Source organism: Frieseomelitta varia, unplaced genomic scaffold (genome assembly GCF_011392965.1).
Source record: "Frieseomelitta varia isolate USP_RPSP 00005682 unplaced genomic scaffold, Fvar_1.2 scaffold_371, whole genome shotgun sequence".
Lineage (NCBI taxonomy): Eukaryota > Metazoa > Arthropoda > Insecta > Hymenoptera > Apidae > Frieseomelitta > Frieseomelitta varia.
In genome coordinates this window covers 72,610-84,227 of record NW_025110114.1, presented here as the reverse complement: position 1 = coordinate 84,227, position 11,618 = coordinate 72,610, and the positions used below count along the sequence as shown (strand labels likewise).

The window sequence follows — 11,618 nt, the reverse complement described above, 5'->3', positions numbered from 1 at the left end:
CTAAAAAAAAAGCTAATTTACTTACAACAGATTGTGAAACCATGAGCTCTCTTTTTGTATAACAAATATTCTACGTGTATAATTTCCATTTATATACTAAAATTGGTCAGCCTGTTCCGATGAAATATTGCTAGAATTAAGTATTCTGATTACTATAATTAAGTATAAATATTCCACAATTTCATCTTTCAAAAAACTATAGTCAACGCATACCTCGAATTTTAACAAGAAAGTTTCGATCATTCCATTCATTAAAACCGTTCGTTACAATTCAAATTTAAATAATAGCTGTGAAGTTGTTCACTTGTTGTTCCTTCTTTATTTACTTGCTTGCTTCTCTGTTCCAAGATGGGATATTTCCTGTTTCTTTTTACATCGTTATAGGTTGTAAAGTAGAAGCATTTTAGAGTTCAGAGGATGTGAAATATTTTGAAAGCATGTGAACAATACGTACTCGTGGAACACATGGGATCTTGTTATCGAAGGAGATACATTGTTCGCATATGCACGTTACTCTTTAATTAGATTTCACTCTATAATCAAATCTCGGCCCATCTGGACCCATTGAAGAGTGCGATAGCGCAAAATTAAAAAGAAAAAAGTAAAAAAAAAAAAATAAATTTATCAAAAAGATCTGCCATCGTAAAGAAATTTAATTAACATCTTCTATCTTCTTTATAGAACGCTCGTATGAAAACTTTGTTACACGTTTCTTTTTATCTTACTTTTTCGAGAATCGCTTATTCTTCGTTTTAGGATAGAAAAGAGGAATTGCTGAAGTGGGACAAATTTTGAAGGTCATTGAGATCCTTAACTTTTGAAGTCTCGTTTCCGAGTTTGTAATGTCTTTTCTCATTAAAGAGTAAAACTCTCACTCTCTTTCTTTCTACACGCCATCTATCCTCGCAAAAAGAAAATAGCAAAAAATACTACCTACAGAAAATTAAATAATTCATTCAGCACATTGAACAATTTTTAATTTATTGTAAGACTAAAGAATTCTTATACATCGTAACGTTATATATGCAGTTACAATGTATGAGGATATCTCTTTTTCGTGTTCTTTATTTTCTATATTTTATGTTTGATTTTGATGTAACGAATTATATATTTATGTATAATTACTTGTATATACTTATATATATTCTGATTTATATGTCTTTATATACTTGTATATATTCTATTTAATCATTAGACTCTTAAAATAATCATTAAAATTTATCTTACAAAGTAAAATGGATGCTTTTAAAATTTTGAATTTGAAATTTATATGACAATGATCCAGCAGGGGGCGAGATGAGAGTCAAAAAATTAAGATCAAAATAAATAAGTTGTTAAGAAGATGTATTAAAAATGTGGAGTGTTACTCATTTCTTATTCAAAATGTCTCACTTAAAGTCACAAAATTTGCACAAGATGAACTGCAAAATTAACAATCGCTATTAATATCATCCATCGAACGATAGTGTTGAACAAGGATAAAACAATTGTTTTAAAATAATTGAAGACTGCTGAACAAACATGTTAAACGTATGTATTTAAATATGAAATTCCATGAAGTTAACTGAAGGAAAATAACAGATTTTAAAGTAAATATATATTAGTTTTTGATAATATCGTAATATAAAAATATAACTGTAACCTAACCTTTATTGCTTTATGCAACATTATTTTAAGATGATAGCGCATAATACGTATCATAAAAAGCAATGTAAAATGCGATGAAAATTTTATACCTATATTATAAATTAAAATACATTTTACAGCATTACTATGACGCGTAAGTGTGTGTTGTGCAAGGAAACCAATTACAGAAACACTTACAGCTTTTTCTCAGCACCAAAAGATCCAGAAACCCGTAAAAAGTGGCAAAATGCCTTAGCTATTGAGAATTATGTTGTTACTGATGACACGTATGTTTGTAGTAAACATTTCCACAAAGACGATATCATTACACATTGGGTTAGTGGAGTACCACCACATGTGATAACTGTAAGTTATAATAATTTTTGTATAAGTTATAATAGTATTTGTAATAGTTATAATAGTAATTGTTATATTACATAAATATCATCACATCACGTAATTTTAACATGTTGTAGATAAAATATAAGAAATGCAGATTGAGACCAGGAGCTGTACCTGGAAGGAGTTATCACCTTCAAGAAAATGCACAAACTCAAGAAAATTCCAGTGATTTTGATAATAATATAAGTAAATTTGATAAAATAAGTACAGTAATAAAGAAAGAAACAAATTTCCTCATACCTAGAACTGAAGAGAAGTCACAAGTAAATAATGATGAGAATCGTAAAGCTACATATTTGAATTATCAGTCTTATCGTAATGTTAATGATTATGTACATAATTCAAAGCAAAACTTTTCAAATAAAATGGAATTATCAGAAAATGTTTCAAATGTAAATGGATCTACATTTAAAGAATCTCTAAAGCAAAATTTAAACCAAGTAAAACAGAATAAATCAATGGTTTTTATGGAAAACAGTATTAATATTCAAGAAGGTGGTATCGATATAAAGGAAGAACGAATGGAAGATATAAACTCTGAAGACAAAACAGAAAAACAAAGTCAAATATCCAAAGAGGATTCTTGTTCCTATATATCCAAGAAAGTTTCACTCTCAGGTTTTCAGTCATCTTTTAAAGATTATATTTCCGAAGAACGTGAAACAATGAAATGGAAAGCAATGAAAAAAAGAAAACTACCAGATGATAATTTTGAAGCAACAAAGAATGTATATATTGAGAATCAAATAATATACAATTTAAACTATGATCAATTGGATAAATATTATCCTATGTGTAATGAAAATGACGAAAATGATGAAAATGAAATGTTGTTTGAAGATTTGCTCGAAGTATGTACAGAAGTATTATTACCACGTGGTTGGTCTTGTTTAGTAACGTCAAAGGGCCACACAACGACAATTGTATATTTATGTATGGGAATGACGAAAAGTGGAATGCCTTTTACAGAAAAACAAGTGTTTATAAAAAGTGATATGATGTTGCATTGTGCTGTTGTAAATAAAGAAATTAATCCACTTATTTACAACCTTATAAGAGCAGGAAAACATTTACAAGTACAAAACTTATTAGATATAGAAGAACTTATTGATGAATTTGATCGAAGGACTATTTGTCAAGGTATTTATATATATGTATCTCTTTTACTTACATCTTTTATTATTTATTTTATGTCATTAAGAAATAAATGTTTTTTTTTCAATTAGGTATATACAATACTGAGAAGTTCCAAAACATTAATCGTATCATAGTTGCTTATAAAGATGGTATAAAATGGAGACACATTTTATGTCCATTAATAGTGAATACTGATTCACTAAGATGTACAAAATGCATTTCCCTATCTTATTCATTACAGCATAAATCGAAAAAACTTGTATTTTTTCGCAATCCTTCAATATTTACAAAACAGCAGCAGATGTACAGTGCACCAAAAATATAAACAAACAATAAATACAAACAAACCACAAGGATACTGGACATGAATCTATAAATATATTTAAAACAATTTGAAATAAAATTTTTTAAAAAGTATAATTTCTAATTCCGTTTTTTTTATCTTAATTACTTGGATATATTAATAATAAAGGATATATTAATTATTTTCGAAAAACACAAAAAGTATTTAAAAAAAATTTGTATAATTTGCATATTTTTGCTTTATCTTTCAACATGAACATTATTTTATAAACTTTATTATTTATTAATTAAGACGATTTTTTTTTATCTACGAAATTTATGTTTACGTCCTCTCTCTTTCGATTTGTGTTCCTAAAACAATTTATAAAAGTTACTATATTTATATAACGAATTAATATTAAAAAATAGTGTCAATTTTTTTTACCGTGGACCATTCTACTTTTAGTTGTTCTAACATTTTTGGCGTTAGAAGACCTTTAGATACCAACGACTGGCTTAATTTATCTTTTCGATATTTACCTGTAGTACATATGTAATGTAATTATATAAAATTATAAAAAATAAGCAAAATTTTTAATATCTAATAAACTATCATTTATTTCGGTACCTTCGTTGAACTTATCGTCATATCGTGTTTCATTAGATATCTCAAAATCTATGTAATAAAATAAAATATTATTTACTTTATTTTTAATTTTAAAAACAATAAATAGCATAATTGCATACCTGCTTTCGGTTTCTTAAATAATTTTGCAATTTTTTCAATTCCTTCTTCAATAATTTTGTCTAATTCCTCTTGTAATTTTCTAACTGCATCTGCATCAGGAAATAAATCTGGCATTCGATAACTGCAAATAATACAATTTAATACATTGTACATATATAAAAAAAATTTTGTCTTATATTTTCGACTTAGTTTTTCATAGAGAATTATCTCTTTGCTAATTATATTATAATTATTGTACATTGATTAAAATTGTTGTACAATTATTTACCTTAACCACAAGTAGACGTCTAATACATCAAATAAGCTTTCTAAATGTAAAAGCTGAGTAATATTCAATGGCGTTTTAGGAGGCCAATTAATTTGTTCGCGTAACCATAAAATAGTTGCCGGCTCATTTTTACTACATTGTCGAGCATACTGCACAAAAATTAAGTAAAAATGTGAAAAAAATAAATAAAAATATTTTAACAAAGTTTTAAACTCTTATTAATATTTTAATTTACCCTTAAAAGCATACTGCATGACAAAGGTATTTTTCTATTGATTGGTGCACAACAAAACACATATCGTGTACGAAGAGATAAAGGTATATGTTGTATTGTATCAGCAAGAAATTTAAAATCATCCAAATTGCAAATGAAGTACAAAGTATGATCAAGTTCGCATAACGCAATAAAGATATTCTGAAAAAAGTAAGAAATGTATTAAGATCACAATAAATCATAAATATATCATATTTAAATATTACAATGAGATTTGATAACGGTGCATTTGGTAAATAATAGGCATATAATTCTATTTGGTCTGCCGTTGGATGAAGTCCAGCTCGGTGAATTTCTTCTGGGGTTTGCTGCAGTAAATTTTTTAATAAAGGAAGATCTTCAGGTTTAAAAGTTGTTACAAATCCCTAAAACATAAGAGATCAGTAATATTAAACTTCAAATGTTAATAATTTTAAACCTCCATTATCAGATTTCATACTTTCGACCACTGTGTTCCATAACGACCAGCGCGACCTGCTATTTGTAATGCAGACGATACAGAAATTGTGTCAATCTCCACTTCTCCTTTTTCATTGACAGTTGGTTGAGTAATTGAATAAAATATAATTCTTCGAATATGCCTGAAAAAATATTAACTGTCTGCGATCTATTTTTGTTACGCAGTATGAAAAAATTGAAATTTAAAATTATGATCTTACAAATTAAGACCCATTCCTATTGCATTGGTAGCCACTAATACTTTGCAAGGATCATTGGGGTCATTAAATCTTGCAGCTTGTGCTAATTTTGTACCTGGTGGTAAACTACCATATATTACAGCTACTTTATGACCCATTTTTTCAATAACATTTGATACTAAAAATATATCATTTCTACTAAAACAAACTATACAATCTCCTGGTTGAATATTTTTTAAGGAACAGAGTGCCGACTCCTCTATTTCAAGCGAAGTCAATCGTTTATATTCTTTTATTTCTACTGATTCTCCTGTTGTTAAACAAATAGATTGTACCTATATTAACATAAAAACATTAAATAGTTTTAAAAATTTCTAATATTTCAATATATAATTTATCGAGTTGTAGAACATACCATAGGAATAGCAGCAAATTCACCACACAAATGTATTTCATCTGCTGCTAGTCCAAGAAGAGCCCTTGTCCATGCCCATCCTCTACTTGGATCACGTATTAATTGAATTTCATCGATTATTCCTACTTCATCTGTAATGATTATTAAAATAGTCAAATTATTATTTTTATTCAAATTAGTTTTAATAAAATTATATAAATAAATAAATATAAAGGATAATAATATTCTTTCAAATTGTAAATCATAAATTAAATTTACTTACAAACATTTTGTATATTTGCCATTTCTATAGAACATGATGTATGATTTGCAGGGGATTCTGCATTCTTTGCGTATCTGTGTTCTTCTCCTGTTATTAGATCACATGGAGTACCCTAAATTTATTTATGTTTAATAGAGTAAAAATAATAAATAAAATCATCTTTGGCACTAACCATAGAATTACACTTGCTAAAAACTTCACTAGCTAATAACTTTAAAGGTCCACAGTAAACACCACTTTTTGCTGTCATAAATCTTTTTAACGCATGATACGTTTTGCCACTATTTGTAGGTCCAGCATGAAATATAATTTTTCTTTTCTTAGATCTCGCTATAGGATACCTACAAACAACAGAAATTAAAACAAATAAGTTTTTGTGTACGAAGTGGTTTAAGTAATATTAACTTATATTAACTACTACCAATAAGGTGGATTTCTTAAGTCACTGATTTTTCTTAGCTCATCTAAGCAATCAATATGTGGATACATTTGTTTGGCATGTCTTAAAAAATATGGAAATATATCTGTAATATTTCCACCTCCTTTTATAATATCACTTATAATAATATGAAGATCTGTAGGTAACTGTTCAGATTCTATACAATGACTTCGAAAATTTGACATTGCTGAGGTGAAGATTACATCTATAAATAATTAGGCGATTGAAATAATTACAAAATTAACACTTCAATACACAGAAAATACAAGAATAAAAGAATTACCATCTAATCCATATTTTGTACTTAATTCTTTAACTACTGCATGTTTTGCAAAGTCACATAAGATCTGTATCACTTTGTGTTTACTTATAGAACCAGTTAATTCGACACCAACGTTTGCATCATCCACATTTTTCTTTACAGAAACTGGGTGAAATAAATTATTTAGATTCTGTGAATCGTACTTGCTGTATTTTTTTCTTACACTCTGGGTAAACTTAATTCCAGAATCTAATTGCCTAAGGATTATATTTATGAAATAAATCAACGTTATCATTAAGATTCCACTCAATACAGTTCAAAGAATTTTAAATACAACAGAATAAGGTACCTTAAAAATAATGGCACTATAAAATTATTTCGTTTTAATTGTTCTGTAACAAGGTGCATAACTGGTATCATTTTTATGACTAATTCTATTTGCTTTCATATTCTACTATTTATCGTGTAAAAGTCCTAACCCTCGTATACCATGTACCATGTAGAGTAAAAGGTTAAAACGAGTGGCGACATCTTTGTTAGCGAAGTAGATAGGGAAATGTAAGTACTATATAGAGGATAAGTCGCCAATATAATTTTCATTTTGGTTTATTAATAGTGTTAATTTGTATTTTCTATCATCAAAAGCTATACATTGTCTACTTTTTACGTAACGATGGTCATAAGAGTACAAACTTAACATGATTTGAAATATCAGGTAATTTTTCCATTTTGAACTATAAATTTAGTTGAATAAAAATCTATTTTCACGTAGATAAAGTGAGTGGAATGTAGTCGAGATGTATAAATAGCTTTAAAAGATTTTACTTTTAACTGATTCAGTTAAATCGTATTTAATTTTCTTTTTTTTTATTATTATCAATGGCTAGCAGTGTAGGTGTTAAAATTAATTTGTTACATGTTTGTCAATAGTTATAAACTTAGCTAAATATTAATAGTCTGAATATATTCCCTTTAATATAGAAATTCTTACTTGTATTACTATTTTGTAGTAATTTCTGACTGAAGAATTTCATTTATCTCTTGTAATTACAAAAACTATAAAATTACAATTTAATTTATAATAATTGTTGCATTTTCTTTTAATTTTTGAAGAAAAATTGTTTCATTTTTGCATCATATTCTGAGAGATTCGGAGATTTAAACGAGTAATCCTTAAATATATAATTTCTTAACTTAAAATAAATTTAAATTAAATAAAATTAATTTCTTAATTTTAACTTATTCAAAATCCATGTTTTAAAACGTACTGATATAATTTCATTAAACAATTTAGGGTTTAAACAAAATTCAAGACAAAGCTCTTTATTAATTAAAAACATTACAATTTTTCATTTTAATTACATTACCTTTTTCATCCTTTAACATTATATTTTTATCTTAAAAGTCAGACACGATATTATGGCGTAAATTGTATTTTTTTATAATTTTATTATCATAAACAATATACACATATTAGTTAATCATCGAATGATTTAAATTTTATGATATTTCCATTTTAGATAAACTGCTGTTTTTCTCGTTTCTTTATTTCATTAATCATTTGTTATTCAGTCAAAAGTATCAGTTTCCAAAGGTTACAAAAATAATCTCATTGCAAAATTTCTCGTGTATTATAACATATTCCAAAACACAAGAGAATATGCGTAAGTTGGAACATTACAAATATATGTTACGTTTTTATTATTATCTTTAAATAGCTGGAAGAAAATGACATTGTTGCAGATCAAACAAGTCCAAAATGTAATGTAAAACTATGTTCGAACAACGATGTTCCACCATCGTCGGTAATTCGCGCTTGCCTTGGTCCTTCCTTGGCACAGGTGTTTTTTGATTATACTCATCATGATACGATAAAACTATTGGACGTACTAACACCATTAAAAACATCAAAAGCATGTTTCTCAATTCCATCTGAGCGTCAATTATCCGAATGTAGATTCATACCGCCGACAGATCATCAAATCGTAAAGGCATTTGTGCATCAGAATATATTAGGTAAAACACTGTAGCATATAAATGTAAATGAATATACGATGTAAATGAATGTACGTACGATAATATGAAGATATTGAGAACATTGTATACGATTGTAATCATAAACGAAATTACTAGAAATAGGCGAAGCTTTATTAGAACGTGTGAAAAAGGATATCGAGGAGAGTCTAAGGGACAAAATAGAGAGGCAATCACGAGAGAAATTTCATCTGTATCAAGCAAAGAAAAGGCGAGAAGCTGAGTTGCACGCGGAACAGCTGCACGAGAAATACGAAAATTATATTGAGACTGTCCAGCACGAGTTACAGAAACAGCTTGAAGTAATGACTTACATTGCTTTCTCTATTATTTCTTTTTTATAATATGCAATTAATTATCGAACAGAGAGAAATAATAGGATACATTGCGAAATACAGAGTATATCTTATTTGAATTTAAGATAACTTGATAACAATCGATAAAAAAATTTCTGCTGTTTATTCTTTTGAAGATAGCATTGAAAGAATTGGAGAAGTTGATAATACTTTATATGTTGATAATATATCGCAAAAATAATGATCTATCAATGTATCAAGTTGAAGAAATTTAAGATCGTATGATTTATAATATATGTATATACGATAGAATCCAATGCTATTAGATTACTTTTATATTTGTCATTGGAGTAGCTTGTACATGATCTTATTCTAGAAACGTTGAACATACAATTATATAAGCTTCAGTTATCTAATTATCGAAAGTTGTATATAACAAACAAGCAAAAAGAGGGAAAAAATGATCTTAATTCTCAGGTAGAATGGTCTCAAGCAGCAGCAGAATGTGCCAAAAACATTCAAAAAGCAGTTGTGCAAGAACGAATAAATGTGACCAACGAAATGATGCGCAAGATGCGTGCGGAAATGACTCATGTTGTACAATCGTTATATAAAGACTTTGAAGAATTGTTTTGCGCCAAAAGGGACAACATAATCGCCGACTTTAATCAAATAATGAGGTTCACATTTTCGCACGTGTGGCCATTGCATTTGTGTAATTAATTTCAATTAAAATTCATGTAGGGGAAAGCACGTGAAATTAAAGAAAGAAATGCAGGAATTCAAAGAGAAAGTGAACAGAGATCTGTATATTCAGAGGCGTCAATTTGAAATGCAAAATACCGCAGATTTGATCTATGCCCTTTGTCTGGAACGATTACGAAATAATAGAGAAAAGCATATCATGCATAAATACTTTCAGGTAATGAAGTTACACGAATTTCGTTAATATTACACGAAAAGAAATATTTCATAGAAATTTGTGCTTTTATATATAGCAACAAATCAACGAATTTTATGAATTAATAGTCCGTTTGAAAGATGTGATTATTGCCATGAGGAAAGAAATTATCGATTGTCATATAGAGAAGAAGTTATTAAATGAAGAATTCTGTGAAGTTGCCAAACATTTTCAGAAGTTTATTGATTTTGTATTTCGTGCTATGCCGAGGCAAGCAGATTATTTGTTACCGTTAGAATTACAACGGGTAATTAGGCCAGACAAAGATAAAGAAGAAATGCAAAAAATAGTCGAATAACATTTAATGGCATGCACTGTTATCGAAGTATTGTTAAGTGCAATATGTTGTTGATTAAATAAGTATCTCTTTTGAAAATAAAAAAGTGCAAACTTAAAGATATTGTAAATAAATATGAATTGATGTGTAAAGAAAAAAAAAAAATGCTGAAAAGAAATACTAAATGTAGCAAAAATGTAAAATATTGTGATTTACATATCAATGCAAGAAAATTGTCTATTATTTGTAAAAGCCAGAAACTAAAAAGTAGATAAAGAAATTAGAATTAATGATAAAGAAATCAGAATAAATCATAAAGAAAAACATTCACTCGCAAAAACTGCGCTATTTTATAAAAATATAATTGATAAAAAGGTTTCATGAAACACTTGGAAGCAAAAATGTACCTGATTCAATTTCCGTCTAATAGAGTACTAATTAATTTCATCATCGTATACAAATGTTATTCTTCTCGAAGGGCGATACCATTCTGGATCTCTTTGAAGACTTGATATTCTTGGACGATAAAATTCACGAATCATAACATTGGTTTTTCCAACTTCATTTCGTGGAATAGATGAATAATCTGTTAGGCGCCATCCGTATATCCAATTCGCGCAATCCGGATAGTAATAGCGATTTTCTGGAATATCTTTTACTCTAAAATAAGCAACGGCAATATTAACATAAAATATCAGTTTTATTGATGTATCTTTTCAATATAAAAAATTGAGATTAAGAAGAATATCGGAAAAAATACTGAAAGAAAGAAATAATATTAATCTTTTTTTTTTTTTATTAGTGTCGTATTTAAAACCTTTCATAAATATAATTTTCAGCATTGATAAAACTTGGGGCATCTTCGTATAAAATGGCTCGTACTTGCGGATCAATGGGTTTCATTATGTTCATATTAATAGAACCATCACATTCGAGAGGTCTCCAATTTGGTAAGGGTTTTAAACGTATCTATAAAACAGAAAATCTTATATAATTCTCACTATATAACAAATACGAATAATTATTATTAAATATAATAAAATTATATACGATGTCCATGATTGGTTGTTTCTTTGGTATATGTTTCGGCGGCAATTTAATCTCTTTCGTTTTCTCCAAATGATCTAATAATTTCTGTTGGTTCTTCAGAAACCATCTGATACGTGTATTTTCTTCTTTTTGTATCATTGCAGTGTAAAATGCTTGACAACGAGCATCACAGATTCCTCCTCTAATTGACATGATTTAATTTTGCTATGTGCTTAGCAGTTTATATAAAAGAGTGACTAAAATTTGA

At 27.8% G+C, this 11,618-nt stretch overlaps 4 protein-coding genes across 5 annotated transcripts; 2 read left to right on the top strand and 2 right to left on the bottom strand.

Annotated features, from left to right (window-relative positions):
* The first annotated feature begins 1,272 nt into the window (after positions 1 to 1,272).
* On the top strand, positions 1,273 to 3,592 carry LOC122531032. 2 transcript variants are annotated; one of them, XM_043658568.1, is made up of 4 exons: positions 1,273 to 1,530; positions 1,767 to 1,992; positions 2,103 to 3,168; positions 3,255 to 3,592. In XM_043658568.1, the coding sequence occupies exons 2-4, from the start codon at positions 1,774 to 1,776 to the stop codon at positions 3,488 to 3,490; spliced, it is 1,521 nt and encodes a 506-aa protein (XP_043514503.1). In that variant the 5' UTR covers positions 1,273 to 1,530; positions 1,767 to 1,773; the 3' UTR covers positions 3,491 to 3,592. The 2 variants fall into 2 exon arrangements, with proteins under 2 accessions (XP_043514503.1, XP_043514504.1); XM_043658569.1 differs by having other exon boundaries at positions 1,273 to 1,589.
* Positions 3,593 to 3,756: 164 nt separating this feature from the next.
* On the bottom strand, positions 3,757 to 7,242 carry LOC122531067 (ATP-dependent RNA helicase SUV3 homolog, mitochondrial). Its single transcript, XM_043658640.1, has 15 exons — positions 7,103 to 7,242; positions 6,775 to 7,010; positions 6,474 to 6,696; positions 6,225 to 6,393; positions 6,053 to 6,164; positions 5,791 to 5,921; positions 5,397 to 5,710; positions 5,177 to 5,318; positions 4,944 to 5,102; positions 4,699 to 4,878; positions 4,464 to 4,612; positions 4,195 to 4,316; positions 4,076 to 4,123; positions 3,893 to 3,987; positions 3,757 to 3,819 (listed from the first exon to the last, which is right to left on the bottom strand). The coding sequence occupies exons 1-15, from the start codon at positions 7,171 to 7,173 to the stop codon at positions 3,772 to 3,774; spliced, it is 2,199 nt and encodes a 732-aa protein (XP_043514575.1). The 5' UTR covers positions 7,174 to 7,242; the 3' UTR covers positions 3,757 to 3,771.
* An 821-nt stretch (positions 7,243 to 8,063) lies between these two features.
* LOC122531072 (protein ATP6V1FNB-like) lies at positions 8,064 to 11,603 on the bottom strand. Its single transcript, XM_043658647.1, has 4 exons — positions 11,372 to 11,603; positions 11,139 to 11,290; positions 10,729 to 10,981; positions 8,064 to 8,777 (listed from the first exon to the last, which is right to left on the bottom strand). The coding sequence occupies exons 1-3, from the start codon at positions 11,561 to 11,563 to the stop codon at positions 10,756 to 10,758; spliced, it is 570 nt and encodes a 189-aa protein (XP_043514582.1). The 5' UTR covers positions 11,564 to 11,603; the 3' UTR covers positions 8,064 to 8,777; positions 10,729 to 10,755.
* Positions 8,334 to 10,729, top strand: LOC122531070. Its single transcript, XM_043658645.1, has 6 exons — positions 8,334 to 8,417; positions 8,497 to 8,769; positions 8,887 to 9,089; positions 9,561 to 9,763; positions 9,828 to 10,005; positions 10,082 to 10,729. The coding sequence occupies exons 1-6, from the start codon at positions 8,414 to 8,416 to the stop codon at positions 10,340 to 10,342; spliced, it is 1,122 nt and encodes a 373-aa protein (XP_043514580.1). The 5' UTR covers positions 8,334 to 8,413; the 3' UTR covers positions 10,343 to 10,729.
* Positions 11,604 to 11,618: the final 15 nt, after the last annotated feature.

Bases quoted from the DNA above. Each gene is read 5' to 3' on its own strand.
- LOC122531067 (XM_043658640.1), bottom strand. From the start codon at position 7,173: ATGATACCAGTTATGCACCTTGTTACAGAACAATTAAAACGAAATAAT. The intron at 4,317-4,463 runs GTAAATAATTGT...TATTATTTGCAG, and splicing joins GACGTCTACTTGTGGTTAAG to TTATCGAATGCCAGATTTAT. The intron at 3,820-3,892 runs GTAAAAAAAATT...AAATTGTTTTAG, and splicing joins TAAAAGTAGAATGGTCCACG to GAACACAAATCGAAAGAGAG.
- LOC122531070 (XM_043658645.1), top strand. The intron at 8,770-8,886 runs GTAAAACACTGT...CGAAATTACTAG, and splicing joins TGTGCATCAGAATATATTAG to AAATAGGCGAAGCTTTATTA. The intron at 10,006-10,081 runs GTAATGAAGTTA...TTTTATATATAG, and splicing joins TCATGCATAAATACTTTCAG to CAACAAATCAACGAATTTTA.
- LOC122531072 (XM_043658647.1), bottom strand. From the start codon at position 11,563: ATGTCAATTAGAGGAGGAATCTGTGATGCTCGTTGTCAAGCATTTTAC. The intron at 11,291-11,371 runs GTATATAATTTT...TCTGTTTTATAG, and splicing joins AACAACCAATCATGGACATC to ATACGTTTAAAACCCTTACC. The intron at 10,982-11,138 runs GTTTTAAATACG...TGCTTATTTTAG, and splicing joins GAAAATTATATTTATGAAAG to AGTAAAAGATATTCCAGAAA.
- LOC122531032 (XM_043658568.1), top strand. From the start codon at position 1,774: ATGACGCGTAAGTGTGTGTTGTGCAAGGAAACCAATTACAGAAACACT. The intron at 1,993-2,102 runs GTAAGTTATAAT...AACATGTTGTAG, and splicing joins TACCACCACATGTGATAACT to ATAAAATATAAGAAATGCAG. The intron at 3,169-3,254 runs GTATTTATATAT...TTTTTCAATTAG, and splicing joins TCGAAGGACTATTTGTCAAG to GTATATACAATACTGAGAAG.